General features: G+C 48.3%; 1 protein-coding gene and 1 long non-coding RNA gene across 6 annotated transcripts; one reads left to right on the top strand and one right to left on the bottom strand.

The window, feature by feature from the left end:
- Nucleotides 1-4,994: 4,994 nt before the first annotated feature.
- On the top strand, nt 4,995-8,973 carry LOC310900965. Of its 2 annotated transcripts, XR_014585485.1 has the most exons (5): nt 4,995-5,495; nt 5,916-5,995; nt 6,509-6,716; nt 6,883-7,068; nt 7,482-8,973. It is a non-coding gene; the product is annotated as an uncharacterized lncRNA (long non-coding RNA). The 2 variants fall into 2 exon arrangements; XR_014585486.1 differs by lacking the exon at nt 6,883-7,068 and having other exon boundaries at nt 5,007-5,495.
- On the bottom strand, nt 7,796-13,857 carry LOC310900964 (prolactin-releasing peptide receptor-like). Of its 4 annotated transcripts, none has more exons than XM_083839736.1 (3): nt 13,557-13,857; nt 13,069-13,200; nt 7,796-12,430 (listed from the first exon to the last, which is right to left on the bottom strand). In XM_083839736.1, the coding sequence occupies exons 1-3, from the start codon at nt 13,852-13,854 to the stop codon at nt 11,304-11,306; spliced, it is 1,557 nt and encodes a 518-aa protein (XP_083695862.1). In that variant the 5' UTR covers nt 13,855-13,857; the 3' UTR covers nt 7,796-11,303. The 4 variants fall into 4 exon arrangements, with proteins under 4 accessions (XP_083695862.1, XP_083695864.1, XP_083695865.1 ...); XM_083839738.1 differs by having other exon boundaries at nt 7,796-12,462; nt 13,069-13,169; XM_083839739.1 differs by having other exon boundaries at nt 13,069-13,169.
- Between the last annotated feature and the right edge of the window lie 6,783 nt (nt 13,858-20,640).

Below are 20,640 nucleotides of genomic sequence, written 5' to 3'. Positions count from 1 at the left end.
CCTTCTTGTAGCTCACCCTGTCAATGCAAGATGCTGAAAATACATCACTGATAATAATTGATGGGAAAAGATGAAGTTTGAGATAGGTAAAGGAGATGTGTTAGCAGCAATTTGCTAGGCACATCACTCGGTCTGCAAAAGTTGTTTCTTGTAATCCGGCAGTGACCTAGGGGATGGGGAGCTGGACTATGCTTGCTATTTAACATACATTTCAGGAATGCCTAGCTCGGTGGTCTCCAAAGGAAAAGTGACCCCAAGCAGTGGCAGCGAAAAGGAGGAAAATTGCTGATGTAGTGCTGGTCGAGAGGGCTCATCTCTCTGCATCCCTGCTCTGCAGCTCAACAACATCTGCTTAAATGCTTCTTAATAACCCAAGAGAGCTGCCTGGAGGGGACAACCCAGGTGGGTAGGAGATGCCAGCCCAGCTGTGTGCGTTTCGGGGCCCAGCCTCCTGCCCAGCAGCATTCCCCAGGCTGCTGGTGCAGAAGGCAGCCTGCGTGCAGCCTGACCCAGCCGGCATCCTGCACCAAAATGAATGACTCATTTATTTTATTTATTATTTTTTTTTCTCCCCAGGGCTAAATGACTTCTTATTTCTGTAGAAGCGGGAGCACTCAGGTCTGCCAAGTCCCACAGGCTCCAGCAGGGAGCAAATTGCTGGAAGAGGAGCTTGACAGCCTGAAAGAGCTCAACACCAATTTGGCTGATGATGTCAGCTAAGCAGAAATGGGGCCAGCTGGCTCGTTTAGGGGCGATCTGCTGGAAACTCTGGCACTTTCACTGCCTGAGCCTCTCGCTTAGGACCCTCTCAACCAAAGACTGTAAAGGGAAGCAAACTGTTATCATTTATATATGGCTCTTCCTTCTTTACCTCTGCTAGACAGGGAAAAAGGGCTCCTAGAAGCACAAGCCCGTGGCTGAGGAGTGAGCATCCTGGCTAGTTCTGCCGGTGGGGTGAAGGCAGGACCTGGGGCTGTGACCTCCCTTGGTCAGGATGAAGATGTGCAAGGCCACGAATGTTTCTTTCCGGCAGAGCAAAATGATTCTTTCAATCCCAAACGATGAGGGAACAGCCCTCCTCGTTGGTGGAGCCCCAGCAAGAAGTCCTCATTGCCAAGACGGACCCTTTCCTGGACCTCTGCCGTCTGTGGGCTCCTTGGGGCTCTCCATGGCCCTGCTGCTGTCCCAGTCAAGGCATAGTGACCAGTGAGGCCTGCCAAAACCATACGTGCCTCCCAAAAATGTAGGAAGGAGACCCACTTTTGAACCTGCTGACTGTCCTGGGGGACACCAGCAAGTGGCTGGGACCAGACCACTGCTAATTAAGGTCAACCACATGCATCCTTGCATAAACAACATGCGCAGGTGATCCATTTTTAGAAAGAAGCCATTAATACTTATTTCTGCAGTGATTGCTCACCTCAGTTATTTCCAGGGGCTACAAAAAGGGGTCTGACAGCACCGTGCTAACCTGGATGATGGTTTGAGCCAGAACAAAGCCTGGTCTGCTCATGTCTGGGACGAGGCTCTTGTGGAAACTCTTCACCTCTATCATCTGATCATCCTGCAGCAATTCCCGTCTCTGGAATAGCTTAATGTAGCAGGGATGGGTTTATTTTTATTTTCTGAAATTGGTGTAAGAGAGGCAAAAGCAAGGGGGCACCTCGTCAGCCCTCCCACTTCCCCTCCCACTCCTCCATCACAAACTGCTTCTCCTTCAAGCTGAACCATTTGGTCATTTCGGCCATCAGAATTCTCCATTTACTTCTGCTGAGCCCTGGGAAAGCACCAGCCACCAAGGAACACCACTAGGGCACCTCCATCACCCCAAAACTCGCACACCCTGCTTCGGCTGCCCCATCACCTCGCTGTTTTGGTGTCCAGGGGAATGTTAAAGCCCTACTCCGTGTCTTCTGACCCTTTTCCACCTGGCTACCATGCCGTTCCCCCGCTGCAGTAACAGAAAATGGCCAAAGGTAAATAGCGGCCACCGAGAAGAGCATTTCCAAAGAGCATGACATTAAGTGTGTAAATTTGCTGCCTGGCACGTAGCCGGGGAAGTCTGGCCACAATCTCTGGGCCTCCTCGGGGGAACCTTTGCACAGGAGCTATTTCTGCACCACTCGTTGCTCATGTCTAATAAGAAAGCCAAGCTTGAGCTCATAACTACAATAATTCTTTAATTTAAGACAACAGCTAAACAAACAGACATCAGAGAAGAAAGCTTGGGCAGGAAGTGGAGGGATAAGCATGTCTTTATCTCAGTCTGGTTGCAAACACCCTCCTGCAGACACTGGTTTTGAACCAAACTCCATGGGAAGAAGAGGGGTGATATTTAAACCTGGGCTCCAAAATGTCCAAATTCCCCCCTCTGCTCTCCAGACCTGCTCCCTCGTTTCTTAATTTCTATGTTATCTATAACCTCCTGTGGACAAGAGCTCTCTCATTCCCTCCTGATAGGTCTACATGAATTTCCCTTTTGCTGCTGTTTAAAAATGCTTTTGGATTTCAAAATATTTGAGTGGGTTTGTGAATAAAGAGACCCCTATGGAAGGTGAATGGGACAAGAACGGCTTATCTACAAGGGAAAAAAAAATCATTACTGAGCTGCAGTAACTGTTGTTTGTTTGTTTGTTTGTTTTACCCAGAAGACATGAAAATAAGCCTGTATGTATGTGTTGCAAAGCTACGTTGTTAGCTGAGACCAAGACTTTTAAAAAGAAAGATGGGCACAGTTTGTACAGACGATGAAATTTCCATGTACAACCAAGGGGTTTGAAACGTGAGAGCTGTTTTGCAAGACCTGCCAAGGAAGTCAGAAATGAAGGGATCCCAGGCTAGATTTGTAATTTTATTCATAACTAACCAGGGAACAATAATAAGAAAACAAATGAACATTTCCTAAGCATTTTCCAGCCAAGTTCTTCCACGACCCCAGTTCAGCAGAGGGGGTTCTCTTTTAGTGGCTGTCAGCTGCAATTGCACTCATCACTGATGACATCAAGGCAGAACAAACACAGCAAGGTAAAACTAGTGGAAAATTACCAGGCTAATTTTGTTTGCTGTGCCTGATTGGAAGACAAAGGAGGAAATTTCCAAGAGGCGATTCAGTACACATGTAAAAAAATATCAGCAATCCTTCATGTACATTCATAACTAATGCTACGTCTCAATTTATTCTGAAAGGAAGGATGAAGGATGTCATCATTTGCTGCTGCGGGAGAAAACTGAATGGTAATCAAATAATGGCAGTAGTACCTTGCATGTATGTAAGCTCTTTCAAATGATAATCTTTCAAGTGCTTTGTAAAGAACAAACAAATATTATCTTTCTCTTAGAGCTACAGATATCTAAACAGACTGAGGCTGAATGACCTGGGCCCTTGTTAAATCCCTCTGTAGATTTGTCCCTAATATTTTCCCCTTTGGAGATCTCTGATAAGAACTTGGTGGTGTTATCCTTCGATTTAAGAAAGTTTTGCACCTTTCCTAACAGCCCAAAGCTGAGACAGCTGAGAAATGGGTGGGCTTGGGGAGGCTGCAGAGGATGCGTGGTTGTTTTCCCTGCTGGACATGGAGACAGCCCTGCCCAAAGGTGATGCTGGGGGCTGCGCTGGAGGAAAAGACTTGTGTTGTGTGATGATGGTCCTTGGAGGTGCCCTCAAACCACTCGGTCTGGGAAGCATCAGCATCCTGATGGTGGTGGAAGGAGCCACCGTGCCACCAGGGATGGAGGGATGTTGGTGGACAGGCACGGGGGACAAGAACTGGCCAGCTCAAAATAGGCAGGCTAAAGCCACATGCCTGGAGTATCAAAATCACTGATTATAATCAATTTAAGGAGGATCATATGAGCAAAGGCACATGGCAATCCATGTAAACACGGTATTGCCAGTTTCCAAGTCACCAACAACTCAAAGCAAGTGGTCTCAGATGTTCCTGGGACGTATTCCAGCAGATGGGAGAGCTGTAAACTGCCAACTCTCAGCAGAGAAGAGAATAATCAGGTCTGTAAATACCTGTCTGTAATATGACGGGAAGGACTGTGAGGGTTGCAGTCCAAGGAGCATTTGTTAGAGGTCCTATGCTGCCAGCATTGAAATGTCTTGGGGTTAACAGAGAACAATTTCATAAATCAAAAATATTTTCCTCGTCTGAAAAGCGGATCATCTTGTATCTCATCTTGACAGTTAGAAAAGGATTAATCTCAGAGCTGGAAATTAATTGTAGCTCAGATATGTGCAGCCAAAAACTGATTGGACAACTGAAATGTGCAAAGACCCCAACCCAGGCATCTTTATCAGTTTTAACAAATCATCTGATAAAATATTTAAGCAACATGAGAATGATTGCAGATGGCTGATGATGAATCTTCATCCTGGAGGTCATATGCTACATTCAAGACTTTCATACTAATAAAAATAAAAAATAAAAATAAAAAATAAAAATAAAAAATAAAAATAAAATAAAATAAAAATAAAAATGTTAACTGTCTAGATTTTGGGTAGTTTAGTATCTCTTTAGCTTATGGCAACAGGCTGTCACAAGGCTATTTGTGGGTTGCAGTTGAGATCAAGAGCAATGCTAAGCTGGCAAGATCACTGGGTTATCAACCATATTTTAGGTGACAAGAGAGTATGTGTGGAGAAAATAAGCTTAAGCAAAATATTCAACAAAAGACTTAATAATGGAAGATGGTTCAACAAAGTCGCCCCTTTTATAGCTGCCAGTTCCTGGTAGAACAAGCTAAGAGGATCCTGTTGAGGAAAGCTCCACAGAGTCAGCCTTCAAACATATTTTATCACTGATTTGTCTAATTTACTTTCATTAAGCGAGCAAATTGTGTTCTTCTTTATATATCCAGTTTCTTTGAATCAGAGACTGTGGTTCCTGAATTTGTGGAGTGGTTCTGAATTTATTCTCAGAAGACACGCGGGTTTTAGCTCACACTTGCAAAACAGTATTTTCCCATTTCCTGCACGTAATTTGGGGAGATGAGCAAAACAACTCAAGGGGGGAAAGACGGGGGTGGGGATTTACTCTCCTGGCATTTGAGAATGACAAATTCTAGTCAAGCATGAAAATATGGACAGGGAAACCTTTTATTCTTTGTAGATCAGTTCCCCAAAATTGATTTTTTTTAATGGTCTTGGAGACATGACTTATTTCAGATTATAGGAATATATAAAAGAGGCTGAGAAGGAGAGAGAGGAAGAAATCACGGAGGCAACCCTGCTTTGGGCCACCACGATGGATGGTGGGGATCCTCTTTCAAAGCTGCCCGTTAGTGCCTCTGAGACCCAGCTGGGGAAAAAAAAAAAGGAGAAAAAAAAAGGAGACAAGAGGAGTTAATTAGGGCAATTCAAGGGGTTTTAATTAAGGGTGAGGTAATAGAGCTTGTGATGAGAGGAAATTAAGAAAGAAAAAATCGACAGTGGATAACAGCTTCTGATTTCCTATGGTGCTATTGGTTTGAGGGAGGACTAACAGCCTAAGGCAAGTAGTAAAAATGCCATCCTTTTAGGTCAATTAAAGCTAAGTTGGACAAAACAGTAGGAAATGCAGATGAATTCAGGGCGGGGGGCGGGGGGGGGAGAGGGGTTAGGATCCTGCCCCCATTCGCTCAATTTTTGAGACTTGGAGATAGGTACAAACCTAGATTTTGTCTGTTTACAGCTATAAAACAGAGAATCTGCCAAGTCTGCCCATTTAGTAAATGCCTCTAATACAACCTTGATTTTGGAAGAGGCTTGATTTGGCTTGGAATCTGCAGGGATTTTCATCAGTTGGTGAAAATAAGCAAAAAGGACCAGGGTCCTGCGGAAGAAGGACCTCTTTGTTTTATTTGTCTTCTCTTGGGTAAAAAGTGGAATGTTCTTTCTTTCCTTCTGTCTGTCTGTCTTTCTTCACGTAAAGAATCTGAAAGGAATTGACCTTCACTTCTCAGCATCCTTTGGGAAGAAATGGGCTTGCATCTCAGGTCACATCCTCATCCCGTGAGTATGATGGTGCATAGAACAGCAAACCTTGTATGGTCTCCCAAAGACAAAAAAAATTGATTCTTCAGTACTCTTGAGCATGTGGGGATGGACTGGCACCCCTTCAGGGGACACCATGGGCGCGGAGGTGAGCTTCACATCACAGCAGGTACACATGGACCACAAGAGGTTTTTTAACCCCTAGATCTTCAGTGAGACCTTGGGCAGAGCAAGCCTGTGCCATAGACCCACACATGGCCCCAAAGCATTTTTCCCCGCTCACACAAACCCATCGCTGTAGGAAATCCCTCTGTTCCCTTAACACCCTCCTCCTGGGATTTTGCAGGTCTTTTCCCACTGCAAGATCAGCTCCATTTCTGTCCAGCTGGCTAAGAGTTAAGAGGGAGAAATCCCTGCAGCTTTCCAGGGCAATAGGATCAGGAAATAAGGGCTGACGCTGGAGTGAATTGCTTATTTAAGACTTTACATTGCATATGCTCAGACTCTAATTTGTATTCTCTGCATCTTTAGCCAAAGGTCAAAAAGATTTCGCTTTTGTGGCTCATGTTTGCTGTGAGACTAAGCAAGAGGAGAGCCTTGCTCATAAAGCCCTGAACGCTGTTCAATACCATGCACTGATAATGTTCTCCAGACCGCTTCATCCCATGGGGGGAAAAAATCTGTATAAAGTCCGGAAAAGCTTCTTCCTGCCTCGAAACATGCGCAGCAGCAAGACCAGGTAGGCATCCATCGAGGAACAGATGGTCCAGCCTTATCCACCTCAAGGTGGCTTTGACTTGGGGAACATGTAGTGACTTTGGGGGCAGGTCCTACAGCCGCAGTGGGACCCAAAACTTGCCCCCAGCTTGATTAAAACAGCCTCTTCTTGATCTGTTCCTCTTCAGAGGAGAAAAATAAAATTCCGCTGGCAACAGGTGTGCCTGGGCTTTGCTAGCAGGAGCTTGGCATCCGGAGAACTGGGCAGCAGGGATGCACAGAGCCCGGGCTGGGCATGGGGGAGAAAATCCTCCCCGCTGGTTCTCACGGCACGTAATGAGGCGGAAAGGTCACTGAAAGGTTTAGCTCAACTCGTAAGTGAAACGGGGATTTGGGGATTTCTGTGCGGTATTTAGCACGGGGAAAACCTCCTCCTTGCGGCAGCTCCGCGAGCCAAAGCACAGAGTGGGGACAGCGGCTGCAGCCAGGCCAGGTGGAGTCCATTTTCCCTTCCCTCCCTCCTGGGGACATCCAGCTGGCACACAAAAAAAATCCTCCTAATTAAGACAGGTCTCTATTGTATTGGATACTTTGGCTATTTCAAACCCAAACTACATGCAAGCCCCATGATACCATCGTGTTAGCATCAGTTACAAGGTGGGAGTGACACATCCCTGTGTGTTTTAGCTCCCCTTTGCAGCAGCACTATGGTGTGTTTTTTTTTTTTTTAAATTATTTACTTTTTCATATTTTTTAAGGATTGTTGTGTTGTTTTTTTTCCTCCCAGGCTCTGAGTCCTTTATTTTCAAGCTGCATGGCAGAACAAAGCAATCCTCGCCACGGAGGAGCACAGCCGCACGGAGCAGCGCGTGCCTGCTTGCAATGGGCTTTGCTGCAAAGGAGTCAGAAAATCCGAGATGAAAAGGCCCATTTGCATTTCTATTTGTGCCGTTTGATGTTGGCTACCGAGTACAACTGGAACAAGCAACACTTTAAATAATCAAGAAAAAACTATCTAGCATCCTGAGCGCTCGTGGAGTTGGCCTTTGGTTTTCTGGGTTTTTTTTTTTGTTTGTTTGTTTGTTTGTTTTTTGCTGTTGATTCATAGGCAGCTCTGTGCTTGGTAGAGAAACCGTGATGGCAGCATCACTAAGAGCTCAGGTGAGCAAAGCAGCTCTAACTGCCCAGAGAACATGAGCCCAGCAGATAATCTGTCCGTCTGTCCGTCCTCCTCCTGGCTCTCTGCTTCTCCTCTCCCAAGGAAACACAACCCACACGGCTGAAATCAGAGCAGCCAAGCAGCTTGAGTAAGCTGAAAGGCCAGGGAGGAAATGTGATTATTGTGAAAAACATTAACTAAAGATGATCGCGAGCACTTTGCTGAGTCCCACCTGATTCACCTCTGTCCAGGACTTCCTCTGAGCCTGTGCTCAGCAGCACGATTCGCACCCAGCTGGGAAACACGAGCACCGTGTGACGGAAGGGGTGACGTAATGACTTTTGCATACCATTATTTTTTCCTGAGTTAATTAAAAGTAGAAGTGCTCATATCAAGCACAGTGCTTCTGTGAGCACCATGTGCTCTTCAGCAACATGCGGACAAGCAGGACTTAGTGTAGTGGCCCAATTTAGTGCAGAGTTACCAGCAACATCCATTTTTTCACCAAAACTGCAAGATTCTTAAATGCTTTTAGTAACTCCAGGCCGTTTTAGTGCCTTCCCAATGCCTCCACCAAAAAGCCAAATGGCAAAATAGCTCTATACCCATTTCACTGCCCTCAGAAGCTCAGAGCCCCTCTTGGTGCTGCAGAGCACAGGAGACTTTAAAGCAATGCTGGCTCCAGGGAAGCCGTCTGGAATTGGACTTGTTGAATAGGAAACCTCCATAGTTCAGCCCTGAAAACATTCACCTTACATGTACCAGCATAAAAGCTAGCTTTTAAACTTCATTACCCTTTTCTTTGCTAGGTTTTGTGCTGCCTGCTGACATTCTCATCCCGGTACCAGTTTGGTTTTTAAGTCCCTGATGGGCAGGTTTATTACATAAGAATACGCCTGGAGATTTGGGAGGTTTGTGCCTTTTCTTGTAATGCTGGGACTTCTCCCAGCATGAAGGGAAGTGCTCAGAGGCTGCCCTTGCCTGAGAGACCAATTATTTCTATTGCAAAATTTCATGCAGGTACGGGATATTTGTGGTGCTGTGGTGAGAAATCAAAGTGAGCAAAAACACATCATGAGTCATTACCTTGTAAATGAAAAAAATAAAATAAAATAAAATACAGAGCTATTTCTTGGCAGAGCTCTCACAAAACCTCAGGCAGCCCCGGTGCTCCTGCCCTGATCACCAGCTGACCCCCGAGCAGCAGCCAGCGATGGTGGCAGAGAAAAACATCTCCAGATTGATTGGTTTCTTGCGATATGATCAAGTTGCACTCAAGGAGAGCAACTGCAGGCCTTATTTTTTGGGAGATTTGAATCAATACAAATACACAGCCTGAGCTTTTTAAGCCTTTATTAGAGGAAGGGACAAGCAGTGCTCCTGGCTTGCTCTGCTTTGCTCCTCCAGCACGAGCAGTTCTGGCCTCTGCTCCTGAGCACATAGCCACGGGAAAGCTGCGAGAAGCAAATTGGGTGAGTGGCATTGTGTTTGGTGGGTCCCCATCTCAGCCAGCTGAACACACGATAATGTGCTGGGATGGCCATTAGGACCATAAATGTCGCAGCAGGAAGGTGAGCCAACAGCACACAGTTCCCCAAAATTGTTAGGGTCCACCAGCTTCATTTGCACTGGAGGAGGGACAGCCAAGGCCATGGAGAGCTTTCATCCAGAGGTGAGGACCTGCCAGCTGGGGGCTTTGAAGTCCTATCCCTGGCTGTGAAAGCAGTGGGAGATCTGTTGCTTGGCCCCATGGTCACAGCAGTGGATGGTGGCACAAAGGCGTTGCCTTAGGTAGCCTGCAGCAGTTGTGACCCTGAAACTCAGTGCTCATAGTGAGCATCTGTGGAGGTGTGCAAGGCCAGGTTGGACAAGATCCTGTGCAACCTGATCTAGTGGGTGGCATCCCTGCCATGGCAGGGGGTTGGAACTGGACGGGCATTGAGGTCCCTTCCAACCAGCGCAATTCTGTGATTCTATGCTGGTGCCCTTGGGCTGATGTCTCCAAACAATCCCTCACGGGAAATCAAGAGGTTAAAGCTGAGCTGGCCAACAAAGAGATGATGCCTTCTTGCTGTGCTGCTTGCACAGCCCCGGCTAATGGACCACAGAAGTGCCAAGCATCTGGAGACACCAAGAAGAGTCCAACCCACCCTATATCCAGCAGTTTCTGGGTTACAGCAGCCCATCACCGGGATTCCCACCGCCACCCAAGGAGCATGAACATGGATTTACAAGGTCTTAAACTACTCTGAGCATGGATTAAAACAACTTCCCCAGCAAGCACACAAACTGACATTGTACTCACCAACCACCCCATTCCCTTGAGCCCTACCTGTCTATGAAGAACTGCCTGAAGCTTACTGATGCGCCCTGGCTACGTCTGCCTTGTTTGGCTGCATGCCGATGACTTGAGAAATGGGGACCTCCAAGTGAGATTACACAGATGACTCCTTCAGAAGGACAAGTAGATTATGGAAGTCTTCCCCCCATTCAAAACAAGCCATCTGCTTCAGGCAGCCGCATGCACCCACACGCTCGCCGACAGAAAAATGCATGCTTCTGGCCGTATATTGTCCCTTCACCAATGGACTGCAATTTAAACAAACAAAAAAATGCACAGCTATTTAACTGCTACCTGTGAGAGCTAGTGCTCCTCCAGAGGCAGAAAATGCTATCTGTTGCTTAGGAACAATCTTTATCCCGCAAAATGAAGATGTGTAGCCCAAAGACTTGTTTAAATGCACCCAACGTGCGTTAAATGCACCGAACGCCTTGCTGAGAAGCTGACCCACCCCTGAATACACCACAAGGAGAGGTCTTTTGTGCTGGATACAACACCAGCCACCTACTATAGCCAGCTGTGATTGGACATACAGTGTATAGACCCCATATCCAGCCGCACTGCACGACCCAGCACTTTTCCTTGGCACATGGAGCAAGGGCAAATGTTGAGGCAGACTCTGGACGTGTTGATGTGTAGGCATTCCTGAAAACCGAGGCTTAGAGCACTATATCAGACTGGTTATGTGTCCAGTCATTCATCTGGATATACATACGTTGTTCTGTTCCAACAGGCAAGCAACAACTATTTCATTGGCACTTGCTTCTCTCTAGCTGTGCCTGATGGAAACACCTACCCGAGGTCCTGTGTGTCTGCACAAGGGCTAGCAAGCAAGTCCTGCTCAGGACTGCTCCACCTCTGCATGGCTGTGGTGGTTGTTGTTGCACCATTTTGCTTTGCTGCCAAGAAGAAAACATCCTTGAGATGCTCAGAGGAGCTGCTCCTCGAAGACACCCATCCCATCTGCTGCTTGCCTTGTGCTTGCTCCTTGCCAGGCATGAGAGACCTTCTGGGAACAGCAACAAACCACCACAACCAGCTCCTACGTCCAGCCTAAAGCAAAGTGCACGCCAGGTCTGAGACCAAGTAAGTCTTCTGGGGAACTTCAGCTAAGAGAATCTGTTTTGCAAAGCTATCTTATCCAAGACCCCAGCTGGAGCATCTGCCAACGTGGAGCAGGTGTTGAATCGCGAGGCCTTGCAGGACACGATGCTGGAGCTCTTCTTCTTGCGGTAGAAGTAGCTGCTGAGGTGGAAGCGGAACTTGTCATGGAGGGAGGCATAGATGAAGGGGTTATAGCAGGCAGAGCTCATGGCAATCAAGTGGCATGAGACCTGGATGACATTCACGTACCTCTTGTCCAAGATGGTGAACTCCTCGTCGATGTCTCTGATGAAGTTCACCACCTGGAGGGGCAGCCAGCAGATCGCAAAGCACACCACCGAGACAGTGAGCACGCGGAAGGTTTTCTGCTTTGTTTTGGTCCATTTGTCTTGGCAGGGGTAGGCAGCACCTGGGACGTTCCTCCGCCGCAGGTGGTAGGTAATGGCACAGAAGGAGACTGACACGGCCAACAGTGGGAGCATGTAGGACAGGAGGAGCATCAAGCATGAGTACAGCAGCCGCTCCCTCTCCTCATGCTTCCAAAACTCTTCACAGATGATCATGTCATGGCCAATGGTGTTGAGATCCAAGTACTGGGTGTGCAGGGAGGTGGGGACAGAGGCTATGATGGAGAGCAACCAGATGCAGGCCACGATGCAGACGCAGGACTTGCGACTGATCCTCCGGCGGATGGGGTACGCCACGACAACGTACCGGTCAACAGCGATGGCGGTGAGGGACAGCACCGAGACGAAGACGGTGGCAGCCTGCATCAAGGTGACGAAGTAGCACATGAACATCCCAAAGATCCAGCCCCGCACCTCGAAGGCGTAGGAGACGGTCAGCGGGACGCAGGCCAGGCACATGATGAAGTCGGCTGCGGCCAGGTTCCCTATCAGGAAATTGGTGGTGCAGTGCAGCTTCTTGGTGAGAGCGATGAGGAGGATGAGAAAGAGGTTCCCCATGCACGCCACAGCCACCAGGGTGGCGTAGAGTGGGATGAAGAGCGGTTTGAGCTCCAGGAGGAGGTCAAGGCCAGTGAAGAGAGGGACTGAGTCGTTCTGCCAGGAGTTATTCAGGAGCTGGCTGTGAGCCATGCCGAGGTGGGACCAGCTCTGCTTCTCCTCCCTGCCTTGGAGTCGGGCAGAGACCAGACAATTAGCCCTGAACAGGAAAAAAAGTGCTGGGGTTCTTCTACCCAGAAGAACCAAGGTCTGTCCCCAAGGTCTAGGTCCTCTTTTCCAGCCCCCACCACCAGTGATTTTTTTTTTAAAGACTGAACAGGGGCAGACACATCCGAGCTTTGGTGTGGGGAAAATGGGAACTTGGCTAGGAAGAGGTTAACCAGGCGGCTGTGCTTCTGCAGGGAGCTGCCAGCCTGGGGGCAGCAGCTCGGGATGCTGCATGGAAAGTAGCCCGGAGCTGTGCTGACATGCGGGGGGTGGGGGGTGGGGGGTGGGGGGGGGGGAAGAGGCGCTCCCACATTTCTTCTTGCTCTTAGTGTTTCACCTGCCAGCCCCAGCCCCTGCCTCCAGCCCCCCCGCTCAGCAGGAGGGATGTCGCCCACCTCTCCCCCATCCCGTTATCTCCTCACCACCTCTCCCCCATCCCCTTATCTCATCCCCTTGGGTATTTCCCCCAGGAAAATTGGGTATTTCCCCGTTGCCTTCCCACTGCTGCTCTGGCTGAGACGTCTCGCAGCATCCCGCTCTCTCCGACCCCGTGCTCAATCCTCCCTCTCGCCCTTTCCCCATCACTGTGGTTAATTACCTGTGGCACTTTGTCTTCTCCTTCCCTGGGTTGCTTTCTCCTTGCAGCGACGGCAGCGGGATGGAGCGCGTGGCTGCTGCCCCGGCAGCTCCAAAAAACTCCTGACGGCAGCACAAGGGGGGGGAGGCAAATCTATTACAGCAGAAAGTGCAGGAAAATGCAGAATTAACCCCCAGGGCCCCACACTGCCAAATTTACCTTTCTGTCCCCCTCACCGGGACCTGGAAAAATCTCCTTACCCCTTGTGGATGGTCAAAATTGTATTAATTAAATAACCAATCAGAGTTTACTGAGAGATATTATAGTTTGCTACTTCACGCTGCAAGCGATGTAGCGCTGGGTCTACACGCCCTGCCCTGGAAAACAAAATCTGGATGGAAAGTAGAAGCAAATCTGATGATCGATTGAAAGAATAAAATATTCTTTTTGTTCCCTTAAGGAGGTCGGAGTCGAGTCCGCTCTCGATCCCCGCTCCGGCGCGCACTCACCGTCCGCGATCCACCTGGGCAGACACGGGGAGCTCCTCCAGGATCCCACCGTTCCCCAGTTGTCCCAGCCAGGATGGGTCAGGGGGGTTTGTTCAGGGGCTGATGTCCACCGCAAGCCCTCCGTCCACTGCCATCCCCGATCTCGCCCCTTATTTTTGCAGCGATGCGGTGCCGGAGCAGCGGGATTAAAAGCCGGGGAGGAGCGCGGTGTTCCCACCCGCGGGGTGGGTATTCCTGGTACGCGTGGGGATGGGCTGCTCGCCCCCCTGGGCTGTGGGGAGAGGGGGGTCGGTCCCATGGGAAGGGGGAAATGGGGTGGGTGGGCACAGGGACCACGCGGAGCTCCCTGACGGGACCCCCGGCTGGGGGAGAGGACGGGAGGGAGGGGGCGAGGGTGGCTGTGGGGCAGGGGTGGGCCTGCTGTGGGGTGATGGACACCCAGCTGTGGGGTGAGGGTGGTCTTGGTGTGGGTTGAGGGTGGTCCTGGCGTGGGGTGTTGGGCACCAAGCTGTGGGGTGAGGGCAGAGTGAGGTGGCGGCGGTCCTGCTATGGGGTTATGGGCACCCAGTCATGGGGTTATGGACACCCAAACGTGGGGTTATGGGCACCCAGTCATGGGGTTATGGACACCTAACCGTGGGGTTATGGACACCCAACTGTGGGATGAGTATGGCCCAGCCATGGGGCAAGGACAGCTGTGGGATGGTGGACACTAAATCATGGAGTAAAAATGACCCAGTCGTAGGGTGAGAGCACCTATGGGGTGATGCGGGGTGATGGCAGCTATGGAGTGAGGGTGGCCCAGCCGTTGGTCAGTGGACACCCAACCATGGTGTGATGGACACCCAGCCATGGGGTAAAGATGTCCCAGTCATGGGACAGGAGGAGCCAAGGGGTGAATATGGCCCAGCTGTGGGGCAAGGACAGCTGTGGGGTAATCATGGTTGGGGTAATGGGCACCCAACCATGGAGTAAGGATGTCCCAGCCCTGGGGCGAGGGCAGCCATGGGTTGAGGGTGGCTACGGGGTGATGGCAGCCATGGGGCGATGGATGCCCAGCCACAGGGCAAGGATAACTGTGGGATGATGGACACCCAGCAGTGGGGGCAAGGACAGCCCAACCATGGGCCAAGGGCAGCTGTGGGGTGACAGCAGCCCAGCCGTGGGTCAAGGGATGACCAACTGTGGCACATATGCCAGCAAAGGGTGCAGATACAATAAAATAAAGCAGAATTGCTGCAAGTTTGGGTCATATCAGTACAAATGGGAGTCAAAGACTGTCAGCATGTGACGATTTTTCTTCCCACTGAAGCACCAACTTTCACCAGGCACACTTTGGGTCACCTCTCATCACGGAGCCATGGCAGCACACACCAGAAATAGGTGACCTGCACGATCCATGGGCCTTTTACCTTCAAGGTAACTTCAATGTCGACATTTTTAAGAACATAGAGAAAAAGCTTTGTCACTAAAATGCCCTTTGCACAAACATGAAAAAAAAAAAAAGCTGCTGCAATGTGCTTTGAGTCATGCAAGAAGCAGGACTGGATTTAGATTGCTTGACTCTTCCCTCCTGTCTGTGTTTACAAACAACACAAATACCTTTAAAAAAAAATAAGCCTGAATCTCTTCATCCTTAGAATGAATTAGGCTAGTTTTAAACAGGTATGCTTCAGGGAAATTTGGGCTTTTCCTTCCCTTCTTATTCCTTAGCTTTGCATTAATACCTTGGGGTATCGAGAGAGCAGCCTCTTCCTCCATCTCCTGTGATTCTGGAATTGGGGGATAAGTAGCCACTAAAACACTACTACAGACAAGCTAAGATTTTTATTAAAGTGATGGAAGTGGTTGCAGCTTTTTTAAGCCACGAGCCGCTGTAAACAATCTTCTTCATCTCCTGTTTTGGCCTCTCTGCTTTCTTCTGTGGGGGGAAAAGAAGTTGATTTTATGTTAGACACACTCTGTGAGGGTATGGAATGGCAGGAGGGCATTTCTGTGTCGTATTGATTTCCACCCACATCCATTTACTTTGGGTTTTGTGTTTTGGATTTGAAGAGAGATGGGTGCATGGCCTCAGGAGATGTCATCCAGCCACAATCAGTTGGTATTTAAAAAATAAAACTTAGGGATTAAAGGCAAGCATGATCCACATGGCTGAAATCACGATCATTATTCCTCTCCTAAATCTAGTCTATGCCTAAGCAATTTGCTATACAGAGCATAGCTCAGGTTGGAGGTGTGGACCTTTGAAGCAGGGTTGAAGCTATTTTAATGAGATTCCCCCTTTTGTCACTGATTTTACCTTCCTTTGGCAGGTTTGAGGCAGCACAGGTGAGCACTGTGCTCAGATATTGAGATTAAACCCAGGGGAGCTGAAGGGGGGCCAGGGCTGAGGCTTCAGCTGTGCCAAAATCAGGCAAAGGTGCTGGGGCAGATGGAGCCAATTCCCTGGGTAGATATGAAAGGTCACAGCAGAGCTGGTTTGGGTTGATTTTTTATTTTTTTTGTGGGAATTAGCCAAGTTAAATGCGTTCCTTTTGTTCTGTTGTGGCAGGGCTTGGTGGAGCTGAAGTGATTTGCTAAACTTAGAAATTAGCAATTAAAGGGCTTTAAAAATGAAAATTAGAGTAAGGCCAAAATTAAAAATGGGGATGTTCTGTTTTTAGTTTGTTTTTTTTTTTGGGGGGGGTTGGGGTGAGGGGTGGGGTGGTGATGGAAGAGCTGTGGCTGGTGATGAGAGAGTTTTCATAGCCTTGGCATTGTGGTGCAAAGGGGTTTTTGTGCTGATGGAAGAGGTCAATGAAGCTGCTCCTACAGTGCACAGAAGCAAGGAGAGATCACACAAAAATGTGAGTACTCACTAAAACCCACATTTTATTCCTCCTGGGAGTTATCTGCAGCCATGTGCTTTGTAGCTCTCCCCCTGCTTGTCAAACCTCACCTGCAGTGCTGGAGGAGGTTCAGGGGGTGGGTGTGGGGATGGGGATGTTCTGCCATAAGGAAAACCTAAAATAAAAGGAGAAATAAGCTTAAAATAGGAGGGAAAAATATATGGCAGGAATTGAGCTCTGAGCTCCTAGCCTTCACGAAGCCTAGCTGCCTTGTTTAAGGCTGGCAAGGGAGGTGCTCAACAGATTTAGGCTGTTGAAGAAGTAGAGGATCAAAGAGCAAGGCTTAAACTTCTGCTGCCCCTTCTTTCTCCTTTCTTCTTGGCTTTATGTTGGCAATGTCTTTGAAATCTGTTTATTTCCCTGCCAGAGAGGGTTTTTGCACTTGCATTTTCGTTTTGGAAGCAATTCCCAGATAATTTCATCTTGGTGAATTGATGTGTGGGTAAAGATCTTAGAAACAGGGGCTGGGGAGAAACTAGTCTTAATGGGTATTTATTACCACACTGTAGTTACATCACGCAATTAAAAGGAGAGGGACCAGGTATTGCTTCAGTATTGATTTCAGTTGTGGGATCGAGTTCACAACAAAAGACGTCTAAAAAGATTTGATAGCTGCCGAGAGGCAAACAACAGTGTTGATGTCCTCTGACTGCAGTGATTACTGTGTATCCCTCGCCTTATGCAATAGTGTTATGACAAGCTCAGTGGTAACAAGCTGAAATTAAGCCTGGGGAGAGCAGGGCTGCTGACCCGGAGGGCTGGCTGGTGCTCAGATGGGGCTGGTGGTGGCCACGTGCTTTTGTTCCTTGCCATGCAGGTGGAGCCCACGGTGAGGCAGCTGCTGAAAAACTTCTCCTTCCTGGCCCAAAAGTGCCCCCAAATCACTCAAGGGGCTGCTTGTTATTCTGGCAATGGCCCTTCTGCTGCCGGCTGGCTTCAGGAGCGAATTTGGGTTGGTCCTCCACTTGGAGGACTTGGCAAATCTGAGTGGCTTGGTGATTTACCTTGGGAATGGCAGGAGGAGATGGCCAAGGGGATTTGTGTTTGTGCTTTGGGGGAGGGCAGGAGTTAAACTCTATTTTCAGCTGGACTGTGAAGGGCTTCATCTCAGAGCATCCCAAATTGGACAAAAACAAAGCTGAAAATGTTGGGAAGTGCAGGGGAAAAAAGCTGCAAAAAAGCCCACGCAGCTGAGTTCACAGCGGGTGTCCGGCACTTCCAATCACTTACTGCAGGACAGGGGATTGTGAAAAGCATGAACCTCCATAAGGAGCTGATGTGGGCTTTTATATTTGTTCTGCACATCCCTGCAGCCCTGTCCCTGGCTGGGTGAGCACGCAAAGGCTCAGGAGAAGGAGCAAACACAGGCTGTGCCACCTCTTTGCTCTACTGACCCTGAGCAAGGGCAACGAGCACCCAGAAATCATCCTGGCTTTGCAGGTTTTGTTCTGAAAGGGGAAAAAAAGGAAGGAAAACCAAATTTTTGTTTCTCTTCAAAGTCAGAAGTGCCAATCCCTGCACGTCCCACGGTAAGGGAGCATAGCGTAGCAGGGCTGTTTGTTATTTAACCCGCTGGGGATCTGGGTGCCAGCCCCAAAGCAGGTCGCTTCCCAGCAGCTCCCTCGTCTTCAGAAGTCTCTGATTCCCTATGAAATATCTCTTCATCTCAGTGGCTTACTGAAGTGAGGAAAAATTAAAAATAATAATCCTTATCGGATGGAAATGTCTGGTTGGTAACATGAATGGGAGTTCTCAGAGCGGTCGTAGAAGACGCTCAGCAAAATGATGACTTCTGGCAGGAGAAGGCTGTTAATTTGTCTCGATCTGATGAATGTGGGTCGGTGTTATTAAAACTGGCTGAGAGCTGACTTTAAAGGAACACTCATCTCCACCACGTAACCAGCAGGAAGAAAATAATCTTCACTTCCATGTCACAGTCTGGCCAAGAGCTGCCGTTAATTTTAAACAGCAGAACAATCTGATAAGGAAAGCAGAAGGCTCTTAAAAGATCATTTTAGATGAGAGATGTGGCTTGAAAATGACAGCAAAATAATAAATTGTTGCTGGCTGGGCTGGAGCTTGCCCACCTCAGGCCAGCCGAGGCTTCACCCCAGTCTGGGCAGCAAAGCATTTCCCCCTGCATGGCCTCGTCCTGGAAAAGTCTTTTTCTGACCAAATCCTCCTCATTTCTAAGGAGCTAGAGGAGGTATCGCTAATCCCAGAGTTTGTATTGCCCCATGCCAGGAGTTTTTTGGCTCTGAGTGGGTACAGGAGGCCAGACGGGTGGACTTGAAGACTATTTCAAAAGCTCTGTCCTACCCTGCTGTCTGGCGATGGTTCTTGAAGCACCAGTGCTTGAGGCACCTGCAATGACATCCTGGTGCCCATCCTACCCCGCGTGGGTGATGATCAGGAACCTGAGTTTGTGGTTTTCAACCCAATTTTAAATGCTGGGGTCATCTTTTAGGAATAGCCGCGGGTTGCAGGAGCTGGTGGTGCTCAGCATCTCCCCGGAGGGACCGCACAAAGCCACTTTGGGGAACGTCCACCTCGGCCTCCTGTCTACAAAGCGGCAGTCACAGCATGGTCCTTCCTCCCATGGCAGGCTGCAAGCTCTCTCAGCTCGAAATCCTAGACAGCCCGTCAATTACAGAGGAGCAGCATATTCTTAGCATCATTACACGGCGCTGCCAGCTCATGCTCTGGATTGATTTCCTCTGTTTAAGCACACTGTGAGCTACTTCTTTTCCCCGTATTGGTGGGTGGGAGTTCTAGGGAAGAGCAGCCACAGGAGGATCAGGCTGCCACCAGCTTCCCACCCCCGTTTTCTTGAGGATGCTGGTGAACCCTGGCCTTAGTGATATGCTGAATTTGTGCGTGGGCTTGTGCTCCATAGGTGTGTGTGTAACAAATGTTTACAGCAGATTATATTCCACAGAGATGCTAATCAGCCTCAGCCATCGCCTTTTTTATTTTATTATTTTTTTTTGTCACGCACTGTGTTAGGTGCTGCTTTTGACAAAAAGATGCTTTAAGAAACTTGTTTTCAGCCTCGTTCCTTCTTCTTGCATGCTGCCCAATGTGCTCCTTTAGCCTGTCTGTTGTTTTGGTCACTGATATTAAACAGAAATGGCTCTCGCCCTACTCTGACAAAGCTGCAGTCATATTGTCTTAGATTCCCCTTTTTTTAACTTTATTCTGCCCCATCTTGAGAACAAATTACTGGCAGCCGGATGATGATGATGTGTTACAATGCTGGTGTGATCCATACCCCTGGGAGGCTTAAGGGGGTAGGGAGAGGCTGTTTCATGCTGAGATAAGGGAGAATTGTCAAAAGGCACAGAGCCAGGGAGCTAACACTTCACTTGTGATTACTGGTTTCTCACATCCTAAAAAATCACCCTCCTTATTTGATAGTACCTCTCTGCTGGTAAGTCACAGCCTGAACACGCTGCTTTCAGACAGTGCTATTGTGGACCTGCCCATGCCTACTGATGGTTTGTTTTTCTCCATTGCTGTGCTGTTATCAGCAGCTCGTCTTTTGTTGTTGTTACTTAGATTGGCACATCTCCCAGCATGTAAATTATTGCCACTGGTAGGAAGGCTGGTGTTGCTGTATAAGCCAAAAATAAAAAAATCCCTAGTGGAAATGTTGTTTATATCAGCAAGGTTTTTTTTGATTGGGAGCTAAACAACTTTCTTTTCCTACAATAACCCATAACTGCTTAACGTAACGCCCTTTCTAGTTAAACCACGTGTAGCATCACCCACGTGCAACAGTACCTGCACACATCATGACTCTGCCACTTACTCTCAGTTTAAGCTCCTTTATTTTTTTAAAAAAAGTCTTAAAATATGAGTTCCTGTTACTCTTATGATAATTTTAGGTATAGACCAAGCCCAAGTCTGATTTCCTGTAGCTCGGTGTGTCCAAAGGGTGGACCACATGAAAGCTCTCAGTGACTTCGTCCAAATACCTGTAACATGGTGCCTTCAGTGGCTGTCTTCTCTCCCCTTGAGCAACACAGGATTATGCTACTCAAGTGTAGTATTTCTATGTAAAAGTATAGGTAGTTTAAAACTAGATACTTTGTGTACTTGGAGCATTTTTAAAGCCTTTTTGCTCTTAAGCTGATAGATGGGTTCTTTTAGTCCTGCTGTTTACACACCAATTGAGTTAGACCGAGTCAGAC

The sequence above is a fragment of the Anser anser genome (genome assembly GCF_964211835.1).
Source record: "Anser anser genome assembly, chromosome: 5".
Lineage (NCBI taxonomy): Eukaryota > Metazoa > Chordata > Aves > Anseriformes > Anatidae > Anser > Anser anser.
Note: the sequence above shows the minus strand (reverse complement) of the source record. Positions and strands in the feature narration are given on the sequence as shown.

Coding starts and splice junctions, on each gene's coding strand:
- LOC310900964 (XM_083839736.1), bottom strand. CDS start 13,854: ATGGGACCGACCCCCCTCTCCCCACAGCCCAGGGGGGCGAGCAGCCCA. Junction 13,201..13,556: donor GCCCAGGTGGATCGCGGACG/GTGAGTGCGCGC, acceptor CTGCTGTAATAG/ATTTGCCTCCCCCCCCTTGT. Junction 12,431..13,068: donor GAGAAGACAAAGTGCCACAG/GTAATTAACCAC, acceptor CCCGACTCCAAG/GCAGGGAGGAGAAGCAGAGC.